General features: G+C 51.9%; 1 protein-coding gene across 1 annotated transcript; it reads right to left on the bottom strand.

The window, feature by feature from the left end:
- Positions 1-13,146: 13,146 nt before the first annotated feature.
- Positions 13,147-26,654, bottom strand: LOC123248763 (fibrinogen-like protein 1). The gene is made up of 6 exons (XM_044677626.1): positions 26,568-26,654; positions 20,481-20,514; positions 19,605-19,696; positions 18,142-18,268; positions 17,129-17,314; positions 13,147-13,641 (listed from the first exon to the last, which is right to left on the bottom strand). The coding sequence occupies exons 1-6, from the start codon at positions 26,652-26,654 to the stop codon at positions 13,319-13,321; spliced, it is 849 nt and encodes a 282-aa protein (XP_044533561.1). The 3' UTR covers positions 13,147-13,318.
- Between the last annotated feature and the right edge of the window lie 581 nt (positions 26,655-27,235).

Below are 27,235 nucleotides of genomic sequence, written 5' to 3'. Positions count from 1 at the left end.
CCCAGCGCTGCCCGGCGGCACCCAGCACCTCGCCCAGGTATACAGCGGCGCCGTCGCCCAGCTGCCCTGCGAAGCTGCCGAACTGGTGGCCGCAGTAGCAGTGTGCGGCGGGCTCGGATCCGGGCAGCAGCGCGTTGCCACTGAAGTAGAGCTCTAGCTCGGCCTCCGCAGGAGATACCCGACGGCGGCGGTGACAGGAAGGCGCCTCCCCGGCTTCCTCCGGCTGATCCGGCTCCTCCTGGTCGCTCCCGCTCTCGGGTCCGGCTTCCAGTGGCGGAGGTGGGTCGAGGCCAAGCAGGGCCAGCGCTGGGGCCGAGAACGCCACAAGACGCGGCTGGCGCAGTGGAGAGGGCCGCACACGGCTGAAGCAGGCGCCCGGCACGGGCCTCGGGGCCGAGTCCCCGCCAGGCGGCGGCTCCTCCACAGGCAGGGCGCGCAGGGCGCGGTTGTCGAAGCGCAGACCCGAGAGCCAGCGGGGGGCGGCGGGCGGCTGTGGCTGCATGGCAGGTGGTCCCGAGGACTGCGGGCGCAGGCCGGGCCTAGCAGTCCCCGGGGGTGATAACAGCAGCGGCAGCAGCAGGTAGCTTGGGCGGCGCAGGGCAGCGGAGCGAGAAGTGGACACGGCCATTCGCCTAGGCCGCCCGGGCGCACTGCGCTGTCCCGGGGCCCGCCCCGCGCTGCGTCTTCGGCCCGTGGGCGTGGCTCCGCACCGCAGCCAATCCGGGCCCCGGACCTCGTCGCTATCTGGCCTGGGGGCAGGACGTGACCTGGCCAGTGGCTCCAGCCTCTGGGCGCGGGGCGGGGCTCTCCAACTCGGGAGGGGAGTGAGGGCGGAGCTCCGTGCTCGTCCCGGAGCCCAGGGCGAGGGGCTGGTCGTCAGTTGGTTGGGCTTCCTGAGGGGCGGGCTTTGGTATCTCCGAGGCCGAGGAGTGTACAGTGCGGGGCTCTACCTTCCAGAAAATACCAAGTCCTGGGGTCGGGGTTCCGCGAGCCAAGGGGGCGGTGCTGCGCCAGCCAACCAGCTGCGAGTTCAGAGAGGACGGTTCCTCTTTCCAGCCAATCCCAAAGCCCCGATCCGGCGGCGCTCCTCCCTCTGACCAATACTTTGCCAAAGGGACCGGGTTCCGCCCTCCAGGCAACAGACAGTCCAGGGAGCGGGGCTCTTCCTGCCAATTATTTCGGAGAGAAGAGGCAGCGGCTCTATCCTCCAACAAATAGGAAAAGTTAGAGCTGGAACCTTTTTTGTCAAACAACACGAAGTCTAGGGGACGGGGTTTCGCTTTCAAGTCATTTCGGAGCAAAGAGGTGGCTCCGCCATCTAACCAATAAGGACCGGCGGGGGCAGGGCTTCGCTTTCCGTACGACTCGTGGTTTTGGGGGTGAGGCTGCGATCTCCTACAGTCTACGAGCGGAGTGGCCGTAATCCGGCCCTCTGGCCAATACGGAGAAGAGGGGGCGGAGCCTCGCTTCCCAAACAACTTAGAGTCCCCCAAGTGATCACGTGGCTTCCAAGAATCCTCCAAATGAGGGCCCATCACTCCACCCTCCAGCCGATATGGAGGAGATGAAACGGATCCCTGCTTTCCAAACAACAATGGGTCCAGAAGGTGGGCCTTGGGTTTCCAACTGTCCTCCTGACGAGTAGAGGCGACTCCCTCTTTCAGCCAATATGGGGAACGGGGGGCGGGGTTTCTCCGCCCCAGCAGTAAAGACTCTAGTGATCGGGGTTCCGCTTTCCAATCAGCAACTAGAGGCGGGTCTCGGCTGTCTCTCCAATAGCGATCGAGGGAGGCGGAGTTTCGTACTTTGGGGCGCAGCAAGTCCGGGTAGTTACGTGAGGTGGGCTGTGCTACAGACTGCGCCGTTCTCCGGCCCGTTGAGGAGTTCGAGGCTGCTCCTCTTACCCCTCTAGACCAGGGCTGCTGGCTTGGGGGTACCCCGGGGCTACATTCTCTTACAAAATCTGAGCGGAAGTTCAACCAAGGTTCCTCTCGCCCTGCCTTGCGGAGTCCTGGAGGCGAGCTCGGCTGGAGGAAAGTGCCCTCGGAGCGGAGCCACGAGGAACACGACCTGGGATTCCCAGCCCAGGAGGAAGAGCGCGGAGAGGGGGGCCCCGCCTTCCGGTTTAAGGGTGGGGCCTCATCCTCCCAGCAATAGGGAGCCGGCGGGCGGGGACTGGAGCTGCTTGGCCAAAAGGAGCTGGACAATGGAGGCTCCGTCTTGCGACCCCCACTCTCACAGCGCAAGCGGGCGGAGGTATAGGGGCTACTGTGATTGAATGAGTTGGAGCTCAGCGGGAAGGACTCGGCCCCTCGCCTTCTGCTGGGGTTTGGGGGCGGAGCCCTTTCCTCGCCCAGGCCTAGGTTGCGGTCCGAGGGGGCGGTGCTGGGTCTTCTAGCCAATGGGGAGCTAAAAGAGGCAGGTCCCCTCTGGCGTCCGCTACCATGCTGAGGGGGCGGGGCTGCCCCCTCTGACCAATGGCGAATCGAGGGGGCTGTGCTGGGTCGTCCAGCGAATAGGGAGAGGAAAGAGGCAGCTCCGCCCTGGCGTTCGCAGCCAAACCGAGGAAGGGGCGCTCGTTCTTCTAACCAATGACGAACAGAAGGGGCGGTGCTAGGCCTTCCAGCCAATGGGTAACTGAAGGAGGCAGGTCCCCTCTGGCGTCCGCAACCATGCTGAGGGGGCGAGGCTGCTCCTTCTGACCAATGGTGAGTGGAGGGGACGGTCCTGGGTCTCCCGCCCAATAACCAATCTAGGCGGGAAGATTCCGCCCTTCGGCAATCTAGTAGCCGAGGGGAAGAGGCTCCGCCCTCATAACCCGGGCGGCCCGGGGAGGTCCCGGGCCTGAGTCTTCGAACCAAGAAAGGGCTGCTGGGACGCTCTCCGGCCCCCCAGCCGTCGCCCTCCCGCCACAGGCGGTCCCCGATAGTGGGTCCGGGTCTTCCCTTTAAGAAAGTTCCGCTGGGCCGAGCGTCCGCCTCCCAGCCCTCTCCTCGCGGGCCCGGAGCGCTGCCAGGAGCGTGCCTCCGGTGCCAAGAGTCGGGCCTCTGTCCGTTGTTCCGGAGGTTCCGCAACGAAGTCCACGGCTCCAGGGGTGGAGCTCGGCCGGCCGGTCTCCGCGGAAGTGGTGACAGACCCGGGCTCCGCCCCACTACCAACACGGAGCCCAGGGGCCTGGGCTCGGCCTTCCAGCCCTCCCACGCCTGCCCCATCGAAGAGCCTCCACCACGGCTAACCACCACCACTGAGCCCAGGGGCCGGGACTCAGCGGTGCTGCTGCCCCAGCCGTCGGGGCACCGAGCCCGGGGACCGCCCGATCCCCGCCCCGCGGACGGGCTTCGCCCCCTGGGCCAGGCGCCGGCCAATGGGCCCCGAGCGCCTCCCCGCCCTTTCACCAATAGAGGGCCCCGCGGAGAAGGCACCGCCTTCCTGCCGCCGCCGTCCAACTCCGCAGCGGCCCAGGCGGCGGGCCACCGCATCGCGGACAAATCTCGGCGGGCAGGGGGCGGGATTTGCCCAGACCCCGCCCCCACGCCCGGCCGGGCCGGCTCCCTTGACCAGGCTGAGCGCGCGCCCCGCCCCGCCCCGGGCCGGAACTTTTGCGGAACACGCCCACGTGTTCTGTGACGTCACAACAGCAGCATTGGTACTCTCCCCTTTTCCTTCGGTCCCATAAGTCCGCAGAACTGTGTGTCTGATGAAAAAGCTGGAGAGCGCTAGTGTTTGCGTGTATGTACACGCGTAGACACTGCCATAGGCTCGCTCTCACCTCTCTGAATTCTTTTATCTTCCCTCCTGACTTGCCAACGGCTCCATGGACACAGGCAGGTATCACTGGACGAGCCAGGACCAGAATTCCGCCTGCCATCTCAGCTGTGGAAGGCTCCAGGAGTGCCACAGGAAGTCTGATCCAAAGAAAAGTACAAACCTTCCCTGCGGGGTGCCAGCTCCTCTGCTGCCTCCTTGGTGCCATCCCTTCTGGACTTCCAAAGGAACTTCCTTCCCCCGGCCCCAATCCCTTTTTCTCATCCTCAGTCTCTTCCTTTGTCCTGGTCTCTTCCATGCCACTCACAGGCATGCCCAGACATCCCTATGCTTTAAAAGCGTTCCTTCGAACTCTGCCGCAGTCCACCAAGCTCTTGTCCTCTTGCTTTCCTCCCTTGCCACCAAAGCAAAGATCTAGCCGTGCTACCTTCCGGCTCCAAACTCTTTGGCGGCTCTCCAGGATACAAGTTCCTGAGCCAGCCATTTGAAAGAATGAAAAAACTTTTAAGTGCTTACTATGTGCCCCCACCCTGAGAATAAGAAAACAAACAAGCAGAACATAGCCCTTGCCCTCAAAAGGCTTACAATCTACTCGGGTTTTGGTTTGGGAAGCTTATGGATGGAAAGGGAAGCAAAGAGGGTTGACTGGCACATTCTTGCCATAATAATGGCAGTGTTGGTTTGATTCTAAATTGAAGTTAGAGGGAAAGGTATGTAGGTTGAGCAAGAAGATAGTGAGGGTAAGTTGAAGCTGAGTACATCATGTAGGGGGCTATATGATAAGCATATTGACCAATCAGGCTATCTCAACCGCAGGGCAAGAGCTTCAGTTGTGGAGAGAAGGCCCCACATTCAAAGCCCTACCCGGCGTGTCCTAGAGACTTTACTCCCTTTTATGTACCAGATATCCTAGCCAAGCTGGCCAACTCCATCTCCCACTTCCATGCCTTTTTCTAGGCTGTGACCCTCCCTTCCCCAGCCCCGTCTCCTACCTGGAATATACTCCTGTCTCATATCTGCCTCTTAGAATATTTACCTTCTTTCCCAGCTCAGACCAGAAGCCATCTGCCGTGCCCCTTTCCCGATATCCCCAGCGGTTAGGGCTCGGTCCCTTCTCCAATGACTGCATTCACTGAACTGGGTACATGGTGCCTCCTTCAGTGGAATGTGAGCTCCAAGAGGCTGGTGTCTAACAGAGTGATGCTTAATGGAATGCACCTTGTGTTAAATTGAATCTCCTCGAAGTAGCGCCAGAGGTTTCCAGGGCACAGCCTGCAGGGATGTCTCTTCTCCTCCAGGCTTGCCTTTGTCCACTTTGGGGAGTGGATAGCTCCCTGCTTTTTCCTTCCATTGCTAGTAATGAACAGGGAATGTTTGGACAAAGTTAGCTCCGTTTTCACCTCTATCAAGAAACTGAAACAAATGCACGAGATTCCTCATTGGAAAAAGACTCCAATATAGCACCCCCACCCCCACCCTCCCATTAACAAATCATATGAATGGAGTCAGAGGTTGCACAGAAGGAGATCCCATGGCAAAAACCTGGGGATAGACCTGCATCCTGGCACCTTCCACTGGGCCCCATGCACTCTGGCCCCTTATTAAAGGATATGGACTAAGGGGCAGCTGGGTGGCTCAGTGAACCGGGCCCAGAAATGGGAGGTCCTGAGTTCAAATATGACCCCAGATACTTCCTAGCTCTGTGACCCGGAGCAAGTCACTTAACCCCTATTGCATATTCCTTACAGCTCTACTGCCTTAAAACCAATACAGAAATAGAAGATAAGGGTTTAAAAGCATGAAGGATATGGACCACTTGCACACAATTTAATGCCTACAGATCTCTGGAACACATGAAGTAACTCCAAGGCTGGAAACCTCTCTCAGGCCCCCTTGATTGAGAAAGGAAACTTTCCTTCTTGTTCTCTGTAGCCAGATCTTGAGGGTTCAGGTCCAGTCCTCTTTGCTCCTCTGCCTCCCTGAAGTGGCGATAGCGGCGCGTGTATGCCCGTGACAAAGCTCTCACACTGCACCATTGTACCAAAGGAAATCTTGTTGAAAGAACACCAGCTCCCACACGTGTTTATGGGCTAAAACTTCTCAGAGACCCGGGTCTATTTTCGTTCTCTACGTTTGGTTGTTGTTTTAGTTAACCTGAACTAGGATTTCACGGGTTTGGGGACATTTGCTGAGAAAACCCCCTCCCTTAGTGCAGAGCAGCGCCTGCTTTGTACCTTAGTCACAAAGTTAAATGACTTGCACAGGGTCACAGCCTGTTTGTGGCAGAGGCAAACTTGAACTGACTTCCTGACTTGGGAGTCAACTTCTAGCCAATACGCCACCAAAACCTCTCATTAAATGGACACGTCTGTTTCACAAGAAAGGTCAAGAGAGATCGACAAGCGTTACTTCCCTACTGTGTGCCGGGCTAAGCACTGGGGATGCCAAGAAGAGGCACAAAAGCTTGGAGCCTTCCCTCAAGGAGGTCCCAGGCCAACGGGAGGCAGCAACTATGCATAAGCAAGATAGAGATGGGAGTAAATTAGAGACGATCTCAAAGGGACTTAAGGTGGTCAGAAGGACTTAAAGGACTTGAAGGAAGCTGGGAGGTGGAAGGGAGGAGAGAACATTGCAGAGATGAGGCACGGCCAGAGAAGACGCCCAGGATCTCCATCATAGTACGTGTGGAAGGGAGTAAAGCATGATGAGTAAAAGAGGAATAATAACAATGGTGGCCCAGCCCCTCCCCAAGACTGTTATCAGGAAAACTTTTGAAACCTCAACAAAGTGGGATAAGATGGCTTCTATGACCTACTATGCCCAGTTTTTGGTCCTGTGCATTAACCCAAGAGGCTCTCAGGGACCAGAGTGGGAGGACGTTCAAGCTTGTCTTAAAGAAAGTCATAGTCATCTGAAGTTTCAGGGCTGGCATAATCGTTTGTGTCCAGCCTGCCTCCCATTTCTTTACCTCTACCTCAAACTTGCTGGCCGTTTTCTTTCCCATTCAGAGCTTTGGCTTTCATGTACTGGTAGTGTGAAAAGAGGCCTAGACCAAATGATCTCGAAGGCCCCTTCCAAGCTCAGAGTTGATGTTCTCTGTCGACCCAGGGCTCTTTCCATGGCTCCACACGAGCATAAGAACAAAGAGAACCCAAAGCCATGACCTTTTCACTTCACTAGCTGGGGTTCTGGACTCGGGAGGGGGCCACAGCCCAGCCAATGTGGTCTCCTTAGCCACGCCACATATAGTTGGCCTGCCTTTAGTGATACTACCCATGCTGAGCTTGGGAGGCCTCTGCAATAGATGTTCAAGGCTACCTTTAAGCCCCTGATTATTGCTTGACTTCACCCAAGAGGCAGGATGGATGGATGCACAATCATGGTCCAAGTGGCAGAGGATACTGCCTTGGGAGGTCCCCACCCCACCCCTCACCCCAGCCTCAGACCAAGGCAGGGCCCTGGGGGAGGGAACAGGGGGAATCTCTATTGGCAGCCGCAGCACTCACACCCACAGCGTCCCCGCTCCTTCCAGTCAAAGCCCGGAGTTTGGTCAAACAGAAATCGATCTGGGCTCTCCTGCTCGTTAACAGTTCCGGCTCTGTCCACATGTACCGGACAGCTGCCTTAGTCATCTGACCGGAGCTCTCTGGCCACGAGAGAACAATGTTCTCCTTATGGTCAGTGGAAAATGGCTGTTATGGTCACAGCACACACAAAGGAAACTTGAGACCTTCACTTGAATGTGGGCTTTGAAAAGAACTTGAGAGTGTGGGCGGAGCTGGTGACCCTGCCAGGAAAAGTGGGGCCACATGCTAGATTCTACTGGACATAAAACCTGAGCTGCGGGGCAGACAAGAGGGTAGCAGGTGGAACTAAGCAGAGGCACAAGCTTTCCAAGGGGAAGGGGTGGGAGCCACTGCCTCCAGATCTATAAAAAGCGAGGCAGCCTCCAGGGACAGTGGTACCTGCTGTGGAGGCCATAGTCTCCGAAGACTGGGGGGAAGGCTTAAGAATGGGGCTTAGGGGCTCCAGGGAAATGCCAGCCTTTCAGTGGACCACGGCGACCTAAGGGGAGGACCCTGTTGTCTGTCAGTCCTTTGTTTCCCGGGATGAGTATCAAATGATGTGTGGGGAGTGCTGGTCTCTCGGACCATCTTAGCCTCTGACAAGCCACACACAGACCATAGACAGGCAAGTTATAATCACCAACCCTCAGGGCCAGAAGGATTGCTGGGAAGTTTCCCCTGACATAGACTCTAAATTGGCCCTTTTGTGACTTCCATTCATTATTTCTAGTTCCGTTCTCTATGGCCAAGCAGAAAGAGGTTAATTCCTCTTCTGGGTAAGAACTGAACATGTTCTCATGTCCCTCTGTGAGTCTTCTGCAGGCCAGATATCTCCAGGTCCATCAACTGATGTAAGGTCCTCTGCTGTCCTTTGGACTGCCTCCAGTCTGCCAATGCCCTTGCCCTTTCCAAAGAGATGCGATTGCCATCCCTACCCCTGCTCAGATGATGCAGTCACAGAAAGCGGTCCAGGCCAATAATGTCACACTCAAATAGTTTGGGGTTCACTGTATAGAAAGAACCCTGCAGGCACAAATTGACTTCAAAAACCACAGGTTAACATGATTTGTGTTTTATTGTGTTTTTCTTGTTAAATAGTTCCCAGTTACATTTTTTCTTTTTTTTTTTTTTTTTTTTTTTAATTTTAAACCCTTAACTTCTGTGTATTGACTTATAGGTGGAAGAGTGGTAAGGGTAGGCAGTGGGGGTCAAGTGACTTGCCCAGGGTCACACAGCTGGGAAGTGTCTGAGGCCGGGTTTGAACCCAGGACCTCCCGTCTCTAGGCCTGACTCTCAATCCACTGAGCTACCCAGCTGCCCCTTCCCAGTTACATTTTCATCTGATTTGGGCAGGAGTATTTCGGGTGGTGGGAGGCTTAAATTTAGATTTTTCATACTAAATATGAGAGTTATAAAGTAATAAGGCGGTCACTGATTTGAAAATATTATAGCTTAAGTCAAAATGACTTTTAGCAGCTTTTAACAAAGAGGTGGAAAGAGTGAAAGTGTAAAAATGTAGATAAAGAGACAGATTCCTAACAAGCTTACCAGCCCTTCTCCAGTGAAGTCCAGCTCAGCCTGGCAGGGGCTTTCCTACGCACCTGCCTCCCAGTCACATGGATTTCCCGGTAATCCTCAGCCCAAAGTCCTGGTGATGTCTTCAGCCAGGGTTCCACCAACGCCAAGGCAGGAATCTCAGCCACTCTCTCCAAATGCCAGGAAAGAAATGATGTTCCAGACCATGTTGGTCTCTATTTATACTCCTTTTCCCCTGTCACTTCCTGTCTCTCCTCCTTCACAGAAACCAATTGCAGTCTTTCAATTTGCCTAGCACTGGGGGTGGGAGGGTGCCAGAGGGCAGGGCCTTTGGAGGTGTGTCTTGACTCTCATACTTAATGGTAAGTAGGGCCACTTTAAGGTCTTGATTTGATTAGCTAAAAATAGACAAGGAGGAATAATATGGAAATAGGTCTGGATCAATGACACATGTAAAACCCAGTAGAATTGCTCCCTGGCTATGGGAGGGGGTGGGAGGAGGGGAGGGAAAGAACATGAATCATGGAACCGTGGAAAAATATTCTAAATTATTAGTTAAATAGAATTTTTCAAACCACCCACACAAAAACAGACAAGGATGTCCCATCCTTTCCAATTAATCCTATCTTCACAGTGACAAGCTACCTCTGGGCGGGATGTTTAGCACCTCTGGCCCAGGAGACCAAGATTTAATGTGTTACTGAGATGTAACAGTTCCTTGTATCCCTTCATGAGGGCAAATACTTCTCTAGTCAAATCAAGAAGGGAAAAACACCACTGGCTGAACAAACAAGTTGGTCACACTCCCTCAAGGCTTTCAAAAACCCTGGGAGACCATTGCAAGCCTGAATCTACCTATGGAGTGACCCAAATTCCTTCCTCCTCCTTACATGGGCCATATTGTAGCTGAAAAATGAGAAATGCTCAATTTTTAAAACATTTGATTTTTATTGTCATGCAAAACGCACTTTCATATTGGTCATAGGTGTAAGAGCACAACAACCCAAACCCCTAAATAAAACCACAAATACACTGATGTGAAAGATGATTCCAACAGTTCTTTCTCTGGAGGTGGAGACCGTTCCCCATCGGAAGTCTTTCAGGGTTGTCCCATTGCTGAGAGTAGCCAAGTCTTCACAATCACCACATAATATTACTGTTAGCATGTATGGAGTTCTCCCGGTTCTGCTTATTTCACTCTGCATCAGTTCATGAAGGTCTTTCCAGCGCTTTCTGAAATCATCTTATAGCACAATAGAATTCCATCACCATCATATGCCACAATTTGTTCAGTCATTCCCCAATTGATGGACGTCCCCTCGATTTCCAATTCTTCGCCACAACAAAAAGGAGACGTGCTCACTTTTGATAGAGGGATGGAGTTAGTCATCACATTTTTTTAAAACCCTTAACTTCTGTGTATTGGCTCCTTGGTGGAAAAGTGGTCAGGGTGGGCCATGGGGGTCAAGTGACTTGCCCAGGGTCACACAGCTGGGAAGTATCTGAGGCCACATTTGAACCCAGGACCTCCTGTCTCTAGGCCTGGCTCTCCATCCACTGAGCTACCCAGCTGCCCCAGAGTTAGTCATCCTATTGAAGGAAATGTGTTCACAAGAAGTTTTTTGTTGATCACTTTTGTTATTAAATCACCTTCATTTCCACATATATTCCTATCTGGTGAGCAATGGAGCTCTCATAACAAGATTGAAAAAGAAAGAGGGGGGGGGAAAGCTCGTTTCTGTAAAATCAACCAAAACCTCAAAGGTGCCTAATAGCCAGTGCTGTGTTCCACACAGATAGTTCCCATATCTACAAAGGCAGGTATAATGGAAAGCAAACTGGAAGTCAGGAAGACCTCAGTTCAAATCCCACGTCAGATATTTATTTGTTGTATGGCCCTGGGCAAGTCAATCAGCCACTCTGAGTCATAGTTTACTTGTTGGTAAAATAGGGATGGGGGCAACTAGGTGGCTCAATTAATAGAGTACCAGGCCTGGAGTCAGGAAGACCTGAGTTCAAATCCAGCCTCTGACACTTAATAACTGTGTGATCCTGGGCACTTAACCAGTTTGCCTTAATCCACTAGAAAAAGGAATGACAAATCACTCCAGTATCTTTGCCAAGAAAACCCCATGGACAGTACTGGGATGATATGGGTCACAAAGAGTCACACAGCTCAACAACAAAATGGATACTGAGGGATCATGAAGACTTAAATGAGATCATGTAAGTTTGGCACTTTGGAAGCCTTAAAGTCCTATTGAAATGTGGGTTTTGGTCTGTGTATTTGGAATCTGTTACCCTAAAAACTATGATTTCCAGCAAAACTATGAACCCCAGCAAAACTACAATTCCCAGAACCCCACTCACTTCCTGTCCTTACATGCTGATGTAGACAGGATATAAATTGGGTTGGGTTCCCTCTCTGTCTCTTGTCTTTCTGTCACAGCTTTGGTGGAGCGGGGATTTTGAGCAGGTAGAAAAAATTTAGTCACATGGTTGTATTTTGTCAGATAATAAACTTTATAAAAATAATGCTTAAAGTATTGTACATTAATTTAAATCTTACAGGTCATTATTGTTTTCTCAGTTTCAAGTCAACTACATCTGCCCCAAAGCCAAGTGATCCCCATGAGATCATAGGGGTCATCATAATCATAAAGACATGTTCTTCCATGTTTGTTGAAGGTGCTGTGCCCAACATTCTCCTGGTAAGTCTTCCATGCTTCTTCTGCATGCTCATAATTTCTGATGACACAATCATGCCATGAAATTCTTGTACTATGACTTGCCATTTCTCATTTGATGGGCATCAGACACTCACCTCATGGGCTAACATCAATATCCTGGTGGACAGGGCCTTGGTTTTTGTCATTGATTTCTTCAGGGCGTGTTGACCAGCAATGGGATCTCAGGGTTAAAGGGGACGGACATTTTACTCACCTTCTAGCCAACTTTTCATTTCCCACCAACCTGGACTACTGTGGACTCTTCATCATGCTCTGTGCAACCCCATCATTGGGAAATCTCATCATCTTGCAAGATCTGAATCGCTTTGGTACTCACACTTCATCAGTACTCGCCACCCCTCTGACTGGAGGGCAGAACCATGAGCTGTAAAACCTCCATTTAAGGAAGGGGCCCAGGCTCTCTCTTTCCCACCCACCTGAGTTACTTTGGACAATTCATCATTACACTACCCCCCCCCCCCCCGTCCCTCAAGCCTTTTCGGCTTCCTTTTGTCCATCTTCTTCTTCCATCAGATTATAAACCTTTTGAAGGCAGGGACTGCCTTTCTTTTTGGATTTGTGTCCCCAGCACTTAGCACAGTGCCTGACACAAAGTAGGGACCTATCAAAAAGCAACTGACTAGGGGCAGCTGGGTAGCTCAGTGGATTGAGAGCCAGGCCCAGAGGTCCTAGGTTCAAATCTGGCCTCAGACACTTCCCAGCTGTGTGACCCTGGGCAAGTCACTTGACCCCCATTGCCTACCCTTACCACTCTTCCACCAAGGAACTAATACACAGAAGTTAAGGGTTTAAAAATATAAAAAAAAATTATAAAAAAAAAAGCAACTGACTTTTCTTTGTATAATTCTACCCTCCTTTGGTGACCTGCTGGAGAGCTCCACCACCAAGCTGTGTTTATGAGCCCCCTTTTTTTTGTGTGTGAGCATCATGAGTGTGAAGCGAAAGCCCTGTGTTCCTGGGTGCACACTTCTCCCATTCGTGATTTGGAACATTCTTTCTGATGTGAGTTAAAAGTGAGATTTATCTTTTGAAAACTGCTCATTTAAGTCCTTTGAATCGATCCACTGGGGAATGGTTTTTGGCCCACTAGATCTGTCTCAGATACCAGGCTCACGTCAGAGATATTTCATGCTTCATGTGTCTCTTTGAGAGAGTGTCTGTCAGAGACTATAAGAACCCAGAGACAACAGCCAGGGCACGCTCCTCCTCAGTCTTCCCACAGACCACAAGTTCCTGAGGATGGGATCTGAGTTCCCTCTAAGAAGTCTCAATGTCAGCTCTAGGCCCTTAGACTAGGGACTCCTTCAGAACCATCTCCTTAATCAAGGGGATGCAGAGCTAGCTGGGTCTCTTCTTCAGACCAGGCACTTCCTCAGGGCCAGCTCCATTTTCCTCTAGACCACTTGTCTCCCCTCAGAGCAATGGCTCGTCTCCACTCTCCTACCCCTCTCTTTCCCCAGAGAAGGAGTAGATTTAAGGTAGGCTATAGGCATGAACCGAGATTATAAACTTTTATTGATCATTTGCCCACCATCTATAGCAGAAATTTTAGGCCTCCCAGACCCTGGCCCCTTGATTTCTCCATCCCATTTGTTCACCACGATCACCCCCAGGCTCACTCTGATTGGCTCCCTGGACACTCCATGTTTCTGATTTGGCTCGCTCTGCTGAATTTGGCTCCCGGGACAGCTGGCAGGGCTCCTAAGCCTTGGTTGCTGATGCCCTCACAGTTTTTACCTTCATTTCAGTGGCCTTTAGTGACTCAAATGAGCTCCAGGTTTCCCAGTGGAGGTCAGAACCCCAGCCTGTGTGGTCCTCCTCAGGATGCCAGTCTCCATGGAGGTTGGCCACCCCACAGTCGCTGAACCACCAGCCTGCATCCCCATGCCAATGACTGCAGTCATTGAAGGCTATATCACCACTGATGCAGGGGTTACAGGAGTCGTGGTCCCTGTCCAGGGTACTGAAGGCACTGCCCACCTGGGAGGCTGCTCCTGACCAATTTTTGCCACGGAATGAGTCTCCTGTGTATGAGAACAGTAGTTGGGACCATGGGTTCAGGCACTAAGCAGTACCATCTCCGCTGACCCAAGTCAATGTAGTGATGGGACCACTCTCTATTTGGGCTTCAGCTACTCCTCATGAGCCACCTCCTCTTCCCAAGGACCCAGCTCATAATAGACACCCACTAATTCTGTCCACTGACAAGGACACCTGTGGTGCTGACTAGGGCTACTTCCTCTGTCTGGGGCCCAGGTACTGTCCTTGGAGCTACCTTCTCCTTTTAGGCCCCCCACTTTGTCCTTCACCTTATCCCCACATCCATCTGGGACTCGGACTCAGAGGGCATTCCTCCCTCTCTCCAAGCTCCAGATGCTGACCTTTCTCTTTCCAGGATCCAGGCTCAGAGAAACTCCCCCAACCCCATCCCAAGGCTTCAGGTTTGATCAGGGTCATCTTTCTCAGCTCTGTAACTATCATATTGATTTCACCAATTATGATGTTGAGCTCTTCCGATCAAAACTTGTTCTCTGCCTCCTGGTTTTTGTTCTGCATTTTGAGGTGTCCCTCTCATTTGGGGGTCTTAGCTTTGCTGGAGAAGCTGAGATTCTATCAATTGGTAAAGTTATGCTTTGCCAATAAATTGGTCATGCTTGGAACTTCATGCCTCAATCTACCTTAATTTTAACTGTTACAGCATTATCATCGCTTTCACACTCCTCCTCCCTTCCCAGCAACTATGGACTTCTCTGACAGGTGAGATTTTGTCTTATCTTTCTGGGAATCAGCTCACTTCAGCATTGTCCAGCCATTTCCCCATCACACTGCAGCATGTATGCTCTCCACTTAATTCATACTTTCCCCCAACTAGAATGTAGACTCTTTGGGGGCAGGATATGCTTATTTGTATTTATATCACCAAGATTAGCCCATAGTAAGTACTTAATAAATGCTCTATCATCTGTCCTTCCATTCTTGTCTTCTATCTCTCCATCTCTCTATCTATCCACCATTTATCTGTCTATTCTTCTATCCATCTATCCATATGTCTATTCATCCACTTTCATTTACTGCTATTTATCTATCTATCCTTACATCCATCTTTTATCTTTCTATTCCTCTATCCATCCATCCATCTATTCATCTATTTACCTATCTGTCCATCCATATCGACTTCTATCTACCTATCCATCTATGTCTACTTCTCATCATACACTCCATGTTCCAACCAAATGGGCACTGGCCTACTTCCTCCAAGTCATCACTCCATCTCTATCCTCCCTCTGTTCAGGTTTCCCGCCATGCTTACAATGCCCATCCCCTTTCACCTTTTAAAATTCCAAATTTCTTCCAAATCCCAGGGTAGATGCCACATTCTGCACCTCCCCACACCCTATCCTTCACCCCATATTGTTGACAGTTTCTCCCCCCATCAAATTACCTCATATTTACTCCTATGGACATCCCTCCCACACCTCTCACTGCCAAGTCAAATGTCAGCTCCCTGTGTATGGAGCTTATAGGGTTTTTGCCTTTGTCTGCAATGCTGAGCACATTGCCTGGCACACTGTGGGCACTTAATTGGCATTTGATAAATGAATGAAAACCCTCAAATATAAAGACAAGACCAATAAGGAGGAATTAGGATGAGTTTTCAGCCCCATCTCTAGTTCCTTCCACAGAGCCTCCTATGACGGCAACTCCAATCCTGCCACCATCCCGGTCACTTTCTCCACCTTTATCTCTTGGAGTCCCTTCAAGTACCCCCTCTTACAAGAAGCCTAGAAATCACCCCAGTTATTAGTGTCAAATGCCACTCCTCCAATGACTGTACCTTTACTTATCTGTGCTGTTGCCACATGCCTCTAGTAAAGTAGAAGCTCCTCAAAGAAAGGCATCATCCTATTTCTGCATTTAGCACAGGGCTTGGCACATGGTAGGGACTCAGCAAATGCCTATGGATTGCTTGATCAGTAGGTATACCCTCTAGCTGTTGTTCAGTGGCCTGTCTGAGGCAGAGTATAACAGGAACTATCATGCCCCAAGTCTTTGCCTCTCATGGCAGCCTACGATCACATTGGATTGCCATGTCTCACTGTTGACTCACATTGAGTTTGGAGGCCACTAAGCTTGCCAGGGTCTTTTTCAGACCTCTTTCACCTTCTGCTTGGAAAGCTGATTACCGGAACCTAAATGTAGTAATTTATTGTCACGTTCTAGTCAATCGAAATCTTTGTGCATTCTGGCTCAATTATCCAACACATTAGCTTTAGGACATCCATAAATTTAAGAAATGTAGCATTATCTGTTGTTATCCAAGTGACTGGCAGAGTTCAAAGAGTCCAGGACCAAGGACAGATCCTGAGGGAACTCTACTATAGATTTCTAGGAAGGCTGAGCATCAGTTCTGAATCCATGGTACGATGTTAGCATCTAGCCTACATTCCTTTTCCTTAACCTAAATGTCTGTCAAATGCTCAGTTAAAATCTAGATTAATGGTAGCTCTAGAACTCTCCTTATCTACTGCCTTAAAGAAAGAAGAAGGAAGGAAGTTAATCTGCCCATCCTGGCTCTTTGAGGTCGCTGCTTCCTTTTCTGTGTATTCACTAAACATCCCTTTAAAAAACACGCTCTAGAATTTTGGCAGAAGGAAAACCGTTTCGTCTCTCTTTTTCATCCAGACATCCGCCCTCTCTCATTCTCGGATCACTTGGGCCCCCACTGACTTCACTGGGACGATCAGGCACTCTTATTGTCTCATTACTGAAGTTCTGTCCTCACTCCCCATTAGTTTTGTTTTACTTTTTTCAGCTCAAGATCACCCTCCTTCTCAGATAAAAGAGAAGCAAAACAAAACCAGTTCTGCCTTCTCTGTGTGTCACATCCTGCCTCCAGCAGCGAATGTGCTATCCCGTCTTTGTCACACTATGGCTACAAGAAACATTTTCCTTATCGCCTCAGCTCATTTCATGCTCCACACTCTACTCCAGCCAAACTGGATGACCCTTTGCCTGCCCTTCCCCACCCCCAACTGCCCCAATGTCCTGCCTTATATCCAGAATGTTATCCCTTCTCTTTTCATCTGCTCAATTTCTGCCCATCCTTTAAAGCCCAACACAAATGTTATCTCCTCCAGGAAGCCCTTGGAGATTTCCTCCTAAGTAATGGCTTTCTTCCTCTGATCCCTGTCATGCTTATCAATGTACTCCATAGTTCTTTGTGTTTTGGCCTTATTATTATTTTGATTGGGAGCTACACAAGCAAACTTGTATCTCTCCCACGCTAAGTTTTGGGGACTCTGTACGAAGTAGGAGCTTAATAAATGCTCACAGAATGAATCTAAAGGATTAAATGAATAAATGCATTAACATCTAATGAGTGGATGGACTAATAAGTATTTGTTGGAGTGCCTACCACCCCCATGCTATACCCAAGACCCTGCACACAGTAGGAGCTTAATCACTGCTGAATTTGACCATATCTCTCTCCCCCACCAGAATGGGGCTCACCTGCATTTCCCGAGTACCTGCCCAGGCTCAGGCGGTAGAAACTGGCCTCGTCGCTGATTTGAAAGGAACTGTACTGGGCATAGCGGCTCTCGTTTTGGAAGTTGTGCAAATCTAGACGCAGCTGGGCAAGGACACCAGGCTGGTGTGTCAGGAGATAAATTTTTTCTAGGCCCAACCAGTGTTCACCTACAAGGGAGAGGAACCCTCGTCACAGAAGCCCAAAGGGGAGAGCATGGCCCAGTCAAGCCCAGCCCCCACAGCCATTCCTAGGGCAACAGGGAGAGGGCTCCCCTGGCTCCAAAGGGCACCTGTCTTGGCTGCCTTCACTGGCAGGAAGTCCCTCTAGGTGTCCGATCTTGTCATTTCCCATTGCCACTCCAGCCACTTTGGGCTTTGACCGTCCCCTCATCTGGAACTCTCTTCATCCAGGCTCGCCTCCCACCCACCAGCTCTTGACTGCCTGTAGCAAACACCCTATCCCAGACTGGCTTCTCTAGGCGGCTCCTCTGACTGTAGGGGTGCACAAGCCCAAACCAGCTAGTTGAGGGACCAAGGCGTATCCCAAATCCCAATCAGAAATGCTGGCTGGTGGTTGGCATAGCCACGTCCTCAGTGGGAGTATTGGGGAGACGTTCTAGTGGCCCACTTCTGTGGGGGATTTCCTGCTTTGGGACTGTGTATCTATTGTTTTGGATGATCCTGCTTGGGGAGGCAGCACTGCCTACCAGATTATGCACAATTATCCAAGGCTCGGGGGTGGATGGAGCGATGAGACAATTTGTCCCTTGTTCCAAAGATTATCCAATATTCTTCAGGTTTGGTTTGGGGAGGGGAGGGTGTCAGAGGTTGTTCCCTGCCTTAGAGATTATCCACAATTATCCAATGCTCCGATTATTCCTTCGGGGATACCCCCAACTCTACGGTTTAGCCACATCATGTCCCCATGCATTATTAGGAGACATTCAGGAGTAAATGGTGGTGAGGCAGATCCTTGAACTCTCCAGCTTCCTCACCTTCCACATCCCCAAAGCCTTGATCATACTCCCTCCAGGGCCGGTTAAACTCCAAAGGCTTGCCATTGCCCCCAGTCCGCCTCTGGAAGACTGTCCAGCCGCCATCTTTTCTCATGTCGCAGTAAACCTGGTGGATCACAAGGCACATGGGAGGTGGAAGGGGGGATTCCTTCCCTCCATCCCCCAGCCTCCTTTAAGCCGACTTGGCTCAGACTTCTTTGCCCCTGCTTCCAGGCTTCCCAGACAAGAAGGCTTCCTTAATGTCTGATTTCAGATGCCACGCTGGAATCCAAGCCCACTCCTTCCCCTCCAGAGCTTTTACAGATCATGATGGAAAATGTTTCTCATTTCTATGACACTCCAAGAGCTAAAAGACTCCTCTCAGCCCTCTTATGAGGCAAGCAAAGAATACCACTCTCCCTTTACAGTGGAAGAAACTGAGTCTCAGAGATGGGAGAGGGCTTGATCAAAGAGATGCAGCTAGACAGTGTCAGGCCAGTGTCCCACCCACACTCCTTTTGTCTGTCCAGTGCTTCTCCCCTCCGAGGACCCCTAGACCATTCCTTACACTCCTTGGATTACTTGAATCAGCTTCCACCTCTGCGCTGCTGAAAAGGGCTGAAGACAATCATGAAATCATGCTTCTGGGCCCAAAGCAGATTCATATTCATGTCCACTGGGCCTTCGCCACCACCTCGCATTCATGCCTGATAGATCTGGTCTCCCATTCTCCGCACACCGGCTTATCCTTCCTCTGTGCTCCCAGAGTTCCTCCTCTCCCAACCCTCTCAAATGAGAATCCTGCCTCATATTTGGCTGGAAAATATCGAGGCCATTCAGTGAGCACACGCCTCCTCCCCAGCTTTGCTCGGGCTCCTCTTCCCTTTGCACTCTAGGCTTTCCCCGGGAGAATCTCTTCAGGCCTGGTGGCTCGGGCAGATCCTCACACTGGCCTGTCCAGGCCTCATCTCTCTCCTGAGCTGCAGTCACGAGTCACCAGAGTCACCGACTGTTGCTTAGACATCTCAAACTGGACTCCTGGAATCCATCGTGCCCCAAACAAGGTCCATCTTCCCCCTCAAGCCATCTCTCCTTCCTAATTATATTGTTAGGGGGACACCATCTTCTCAGTCACCAGGCTCAGTGCCAGGGTGACAGCCTCATAGCCCCACAAGTCTAACCTGCTGCCAGATCTTATCTGCACTCCCCTTCCCTCCACTCAAAGCCACTCTGCCCCCTGCCTTACTCAGCTCGTCTCCATTCATCCAGACGATGACAAGAGCCTTCGAACTGGCCTCCCTGCCTTGAATTTCTCTCTATTCCAATGCATTCCCCACTCAGCTGCCAAAGAGGCCCCAGGGGGCCCTCTCTAGGGTCAAATGCAAGGTCCTGTGTTTAGCACTGGAAAGCCTAGCACCGGACTTGGCACATAATGGTGACTTAATAAACGCTTTTTGACTGACCTGGAAGACAGCTGGGGCCCCATCGGGCTTTATGGCATAGACACCGCTTGGGGCCTTTGGATTATCCACCCAGATCTGGGAGCAGTCCTTCCCTGCAGGGGACAGAGAGGCAGAACGGAGTGTTCTGAAGACTCTGGTCCAGTGTGAGGGATGGTGAGAGAGAGGGTCTGCCTATACTGATTCTCCCATCTAGCTTCACACCCAGCCACTCTGGCTCGCCAAACCAATCTAAGAGTCAGGACGGGAGCTCTGAGTCTTCCCTGGTCTCCTGTCAGATCACAGCCTCAGATGGAGAGGACCAGGGCCCTCAGAGGTCCTGGCCAATGTCACTTACAAGGGGCAGAAGCGGAGGCCCTCAGATGGGAAGAGACTTGACCAGAGCCACATGGGGATATAATGGTAGAGTTGGGGTTCCACCTTGGGAACTCAGAATCTAGAACTAGGGTTCTTATGAAAGAAGGGGGAAATGGATGGGTTTCTGGAGGAGACTTCTGAGGAAACTGGTGTGTTTGTGTATTAAGGAAGTTAGACAGGAGTTACTGTCCCACTCTGCATAGGAGAGTAATGGCTGAGGCAAGCTCATTAGGGAGAATGGCCACCGTCCCTCCTGACTGACTCTCCTCCCTTGCCCTGACCTCGGCAGTCCCATCTTGCTGCCCAGAGGACAGTCATTTATAGAGCTACACCTGGGCTTGGGTTCAAGTTAAGAGTCCAGCTCTCATCCCAATCAGGCTTACAGTCATGGGTTCCTGCCATTCTAACCTTTAGATTCACTGCTTAGAACTGGAGGATTCCCCGGGAGCCTCCCTCTCCTCCCCCCGCCTTCCCCCCACCACCCAGGCCCTCCCAGCCCCAGCCCAGGGCCCTGGGGCTGACCTTGACTCTTCAGCTTTGCAGCTTTCATTAGCACCTGTGGAAGGAATCAAGGTATTGGTGTCTGCTGCATGGCACTGCCAGCCGGGGGCACCAGCTCTTGCAGCCTACCCACCCCAGGGGAGTGGCTGGAGAGGCTGAGTGGCGTTTCAGGAATTCCAGTGATGGATGGAAATTGCCCCAACATGGCAGGGGTGGCCTTGGGAGGCTGAGAACCTGCCTACGTACTGCAAGCACACAGGGCTGACCTGCCCCGCTCTGCTGCAGGGGGACACTGTGATGTTTGGAGAGCAGGTGAATTTTGCCCTGAGTTTGAGAGAGAAGAGATGGGGCTTGTATACTGCCAAGAAGCAGACCAAATGCAGATGCCCAGCCATCTCCGTACCACACCATTCTGTCGGGACCCCGACACCCCATTCGCCCTTATCTAGTTGCCCTTTATGTGTCATTTTCCTCATTAGAATATAAGTTCCTTAAGGGCAGGGACTAGCCTACTTTTTTGGGACTAGCCTGTTCTCTGTCTCTGTTTCTCTGTCCCTCTGTCTCTCTGTCCCTCCGTCCCTCTGCCTATGCAGAGAGAATTTAATCCCCTCTCCTTCCTGGACTGCCAACCCAGTTCATCCCATTTTTTACATGCCAGTGCTGCATCCATGAACATAAATAAGAGGATGTGGGTGGACCCCACCGGGGCTCTCTCTCTACTTCCCTGAGCAGGCTGGTGGGATGGATGGAGAATGCTGCAAGATAAGCTACACGTGGTCAGTTAGAGTAAGAAAGAGACATCTACCTGGTGATGGAGAACTTCAGTTGTCTAGTCATCTGTTGCCACCATCTTTCTGCCCAAAGAACAGCTAACGAATGCTTGTCTTTAATGACAGTCTCACCCTTTGACCAATGGAGAAGACAACAAAAGGAGCCGGGCCTTTCTTCTTGCAGGAAGAGATACCCACGAAACATCAAGGGATGTGGCTACTTCCTCTTAGAGTGGCTGAGAGAGAGGAAAGCTGGGGCCAGCCTGATGTTCACTGGGGTTTTGTGAGAGCGAGCACATGTCCAATGGCACAGAGAGAAGGCGCATGGAATGGTAGGGATGAGAGTTCTACACGGGAAGTCAAGTCTAAGAGGGATGAGAGAGTCTCAAGAAGACACAAAGAGAAACGATCTTGTTGAGGAGCAAAAGTAGGGTTATCTAAAGAGATAGCTGTGAAGCCATCTTGGACTCCCTGACCAACTTTGAGTTTAAAGAGAAAGAAGAGATAGGAAGGCGGGCACAAGAGGAATACAAGTACTCGTAGGCACCGTGGTGAGAATGCTGAAGCTTAGAATGGACTGTGGCTGACAAGAAAAGCAGATAATCAAAAAGGTCCTTCTCAGTGAGGCTGGGGAAAGAAGTGGACCAGAGAGAGGTCAAGCCTACTCTCTGAGACAGATGGGGTGAAAACAACAGAAGATGGAGGAAAGGCAGAATGTTTGTTGTCCTGTTGTTTTCAGGTATATTTGACTCTTTGTGACCCCATTTGGGTTTTCTCAACAAAGATACTAGAGTGGTTTGCCATTGCCTTCTCCAGCTCATTTGACAGATGAGGAAACCGAGGCAAACAGGATAGAGTGAATTGCTCAGGGTCACACAGTTAGTGTCTGTGGCTGGATTTGAACTCAAGTCTTGCTGGCTCTAGGCTTGTCACTGTAGCTCAGCTACTTTTTCTTCTGATTGATTTTCTCTACCCAAGAGAATGCTCTTTGTATTGGAAAGGAGAGAACAGAAAAAGGCCAGTTAAAAACAAAACAAGCCCAAGAGAAAGACGCCCATAGTGAGACGTCTCCATGGCTCCTGCTGAGGCTCTTGGGCACTGCTCCAATGACTGAGCGATGGATCCATGATCTCTGAGGGGAAGGGTAAACGTGGTCCTGATTTTTTAAAGTTGGAAGGTCAAGGAGTCAGCAAAATCCAGGCCAGGGAACTTGACTGATTCCTAGAAAAATGCTAGACCCTCCAAAGCAATTGCTGAGCCTCGCTCAGGGAGCCCTGAAAAACATGGAGAGCAGAGAGGTGGCCCAGCTTTGGAGAGGGCACTAGAAAGAAAAGAAGAGTCTACAGAGTCTACAAAGTAGAGGCCAGGGATCTGGACTCCGGGTCAAATTTTTGCAGGTTTTTAAAGATGTAGTTGGTGACCATGGAGGAGGAGCAGGACGTCATCCACAAAAGGTGCAGGGCAGCTGAGTGGCTCAGTGGATAGAGAGCCAGACCTAGAGACAGGAGGTCTTGGGTTCAAATCTGGCTTCGGACTCTTCCTAACTGTGTAAATCAATTGATTCTAAGACAGAAGGTAAAGTTTCTATTAAAACAACAACAGGTGATTAGCCTGGGGGCTAATCAGATTTCCTTTTCTGACTAAATTACCAAACTGGTAAAGCAGGACACCAGCAAGACAACAATAATAAGAGCTAATCCTTAGAGCACCTTCAAGTTTGCAAAGGTTACCTACTTCAGTTATCCTCAAGGTGACCTGGGGAGGCATCATTCCCATTTTACAGATGAAGAAACTGAAGCAAAAAGGTGAAGTGACTTGCCCAGAGTCTCTCTGCCTATAAGTGTCTGAGAGAGAATTAGAATTTTTGCCAAGCCCAGCAACCACTCACTATGCCACCTGGGAGACAGAATCACAAAATCTCCGTCTCCCAGGTGGAAGGGATGACAGAAGACACCGAGTCCTTCCATACCTGAGCAACAGACCCCACTTCAAGGCCCCAGTTGGTCAACTAGTGACTACTGAAACCAGTCTCTCAAACATGCCTTTTATCAGGTGCTTCCTTGTGTGTGTGGGAGAGGGAGAGGCAGAAAGGAGACAGAAACAGAGAGAGGAGAGAGACAGAGACAGAGACAGACAGACAGAGGAGAGAGACAAAGATAGCGAGGAGAGAGAGAGACAGAGAGACAGAGAGAGACAACAAGAAAGAGACAAGCGACAAAGAGAGGCAGAGACAGAGAGATAGTGAGGAGAGAGACAGAGAGAAAAGAGAGAGAGATAGTGAGGAGAGAGAGATAAGAAGAAGAGAGAGAAGAGAGACAGAGACAAAGAGAGAGGAGAGAGACAGAGAGACAAGAAACAGAGACAGAGAGAGGAGCCAGAGAGACAAGAGACAAAAAGAGACAGAGAGACAGAGGGGAGAGAGACAGAGAGACAGACCATTTCAGGATGGAGGAGGGGGAGAGGCTGAACATCCTGGGCAAAGACATGGAGACAACCACTTGGCATGTGGTGTCTAAGGAATGTGCCATTGGGGCTGGGTGTGAAGCCTATAAAGAGGTAATCAACCTGGGAAGGTGACCTAGAGTCAAGCTCTGAATGTTGAGCAGAGTAGTTTGTATTTTATCCTGGAGGCAATAGGGAGCCAGTGGAGGTTCCAGAGGAGCTCCAGTGTCTCCCAAGACAGTCTACACTACTTGAGGGCAGCTTTAAATGACAAGGAAGTTTCTCCAACACCTAAATCTTCACTTTGGCCATTTTCCCCGTTGTTCTGTCCTCTGGGACCAAGCAAAAAGGGAAAACAGTTCCTCTTCCCCAAGTCACCCTTGGAAACAGCTGCCACGTCCTCTTTCTCCCATGTTCTCTCTTCTCTAGGCTAACCATCCCCCAGACCTTGATCAGTCCCTCTCCTTCCACCCCTGGTTGCCCTCTTTGGGGTGTGCTCTGGCCCAGCCCAAGATGTGGTGAGGCCAGGGCCTGGGTCCAGTACTCAGGACACAGGGGCCGCAATGTCCCACCCCGACTCGTACCCAGATCTTTTCCTATCACCCTGGGCTCTCACCACGCCTCCTTGACCTTGTACTAGGGAAGATGAATTTTGGCACCCAAGGGAGAACTTCACACTTTTCTCCATTAAATCTCACTTTGGTCAGCCTGGCCTGTTCGTTATTCTTGTCCCTCTGGATCTTGGTTCTGTCAGCCAACACACTCGAGTTCTCTCCCTCACAATGATCCTTTGCCTCATTGGCCAGTCTAATGGCTCTGCCTTCTCAGCCCTCATTGAAGCTGTGGATAAAGACGGTAAGACAGGCTGGGGGTGGGGGGAAGCTGGGTGGGCTCAGTAGATAGCCAGGTCCAGAGATGGGAGGTCCTGGGTTCAAATCTGACCTCAGTCACTTCCTAGTGGTGTGACCCTGGGCAAGTCACTTAACCCCCAATGCTCTTTTGCCTTGGGATCATTACACACTATTGATTCCATGATGGAAGGTAATGGTTTAAGATAAAAATACATTTAAAAAAGCACAGGTCTCTGGCACCCTCCGTTAAGGGCCCGCCTTCAAGGCGGCATGGACTCAGTGGCTCTGTGTGGGTCAGAGGATCCGTCCCTCCACCTGATCGCCCCTCTGTCCACAAGCACAGCAGCAGCAGAGACCTTGACAAATGTCATGACGAAATCCAAGCACCAGATACTCAGCGTCCCCCCAGCCCCGAGGAAACCCCTCGACCATGGCCCGGCCACGGCCCAGGCAGATGCATCCAGGACTGGTTGCACAGTCAGGCCTAAAGACTAGTTATTAATAACTTGATGTAAAATGAGAGGATCTTTGGAATGCCACAATGCCCGGCACACAGTAGGGGCTTAATAAATGCTTATTCCCTTCTCTTCAGGTCATCTTGGAAGTGGAAAGCCCCAGAGATCTCTGCTTGGCTGGGGCCATTTGGCGCTTTTATCAGCTGGCAGGCTGAGAGGGATGGCAGCCGCGGCAGATGACACGGTAGATGGCAGATACCGAGGGAGATAGATGTTGGGCTGTACTTAAGAAGACGCAATTTGAGAGGGCCAGCCTGGCACCCGGGTTCAAAACAATCAACCTCTCGAGTGGAAGACAGGGCCAGGGCAGCCGGACAGAGCTGACGGCCTGGCTAGATGCCACGCCAGAGAGTGGGCAGCGGGATGGGCAGCCAAGAAGGCTCACGCGTTCTCGGGATGCACCGGTGGGGTGGGGTGGGGTGGGGTGAGGGGGCCCCCGGAGCATCCAGGCCAAGGGAGGCGAGGCTCCCACCACCCGCAGTCCCAGGCAGGGGCCCTTCTGTCCTGGGTGCCCCGGCTTGTCCAGAGAAGGCTCTGGAAGGAGCAGCTGTCCCCGCGGAGGGGGCTGTGGCTGGAGAGGACGCCTGGGGCTCCACGCCGGCTATATTCTCCCCTCAAAGGCCTGGCGAGTCGGGGAGGGAATTGCCTCGTTCTGCTTGGCGCAGAGGGTGAGCAGGAGTTGTCGGGGGGCAGAGGCAGAAGCCTGCCGGGTCAGGAAACATTTCCTCAGGACGAGAGCCGTCCCAGGGTCTGGGCTGTCTCCTCATGGCCCGACAGGGAAAGCAGGAGGACCAGTTGGCAGAAATGCGGCTGGGATGTTGGGGAGACGCTCCTCATTCAGGTGGCAGTGTGGTGCCTCCTGGGGGAGGCTCTGGGTTCTCTGAGGTCCAAGCCGGGCCCAGGCTACAAACCAAGGAGCGAGCCTCTCGGCCAGATGGGGGCTCAGGGTCCTATGACAGGAGAGCCCCAAGGGACTTTGGGGAGCAGATAGTACGCCTCTCTCCAGGGCTCCCCAACTGGACAAGTAAGGAAACTGAGGCCCAAAGCCCAGGGGGAAGGAAGGCTGGACGTGTCCACCAGTACCCAAGCACCCCAGGCTGTGCTATACTATACCCCATTATTCACTTACAACCTGGCAACCAGAGCCAATGATGAATCACCTGAGAAATAAGGTATCACGTAGCCTAGAAAGCGCTCAGTCTTTCCCTGGCATAAAGCCCAAGGAATCTATGAGCTGGCAGCCAAGGGGCCCCCAGGTCTGTCACCAGGCTAGGCCCAGCCCCTCCTCGGGCTCTTGGCACCCGGGGCCACAAGTGTTCTGAGCTTCCCGGCAGTCAGCACGCAGCAGCCAGAGGCGATGCCTTCCTGAGAGGGCTCGGAGAGGAAGCTGAGGTCTGGGAAGAAAGGGGCCATGGAGGGCCAGGCCAGGGGGAGAGGAGAGAGCTCACACTGCCTGCAGCGATGCAGAAAGGACAGTGAGGACGGGGATAAGCTCTTCAGGGCTAAGACACCAAGAACCCAGGGGCTTACCCGCTTCTTCACTGTTCCTGGACTAATGGGCAGCACTGAAAGCAGGAAGATGATGAGGCCCAAGCTGACCTGAGTCACTGCTGCCATTGTTCCTGGGCCAGAGGGATGGAGGAGTTATTTATATAGGTGCTGAAAGCAGAGACCCCTGGGCCTGACCCCATATTGAGCCCCTAACTCCCTCCGTGAGGATGAGCCTGCATCCCTCTCTCTAAACCCTGATCTCCTCTGAGCCCTCATGTCCCCCTCTCTGAGCCCCCGACCCCTTGTCTGAGCCCACATCCCCCTCTCTGAGCCCCTGACCCTGTATCTGAGCCCACATCCCCCTCTCTGAGCCCCCGACCCCTTGTCTGAGCCCACATCCCCCTCTCTGAGCCCCTGACCCTGCATCTGAGCCTCTGACCCCTTGTCTGAGCCCATATCCCCCTCTCTGCATCCACATCCCCCTCTCTGCGTCCCCATCCTTTCAGGGCTGGCTCACCCAGAGCTGTCTCCTGCCTCCCAGAAGCCAGGTCTTCCCCTCTTGCCCCACTCTCTCTGAGGCTTGGGCTGTTTATGCCCCTTGGGAGAGGGCGGCTCCTAGGGCGGGGCTGGGTGGCCCCACTTGGCTTGGGTGGAACTTCCTACCCCACAGGGCCTGGGCTCAGGGAGCTTAGGCTGGGCCAAGACAC

The sequence above is a fragment of the Gracilinanus agilis genome, chromosome 5 (assembly GCF_016433145.1).
Source record: "Gracilinanus agilis isolate LMUSP501 chromosome 5, AgileGrace, whole genome shotgun sequence".
NCBI classification, from domain to species: Eukaryota; Metazoa; Chordata; class Mammalia; order Didelphimorphia; family Didelphidae; genus Gracilinanus; species Gracilinanus agilis.
Note: the sequence above shows the minus strand (reverse complement) of the source record. Positions and strands in the feature narration are given on the sequence as shown.

Coding starts and splice junctions, on each gene's coding strand:
- LOC123248763 (XM_044677626.1), bottom strand. CDS start 26,654: ATGGCAGCAGTGACTCAGGTCAGCTTGGGCCTCATCATCTTCCTGCTT. Junction 18,269..19,604: donor GGGCCCCAGCTGTCTTCCAG/GTCAGTCAAAAA, acceptor GTGATCCACCAG/GTTTACTGCGACATGAGAAA. Junction 17,315..18,141: donor AGGCTTTGGGGATGTGGAAG/GTGAGGAAGCTG, acceptor TCTCCCTTGTAG/GTGAACACTGGTTGGGCCTA.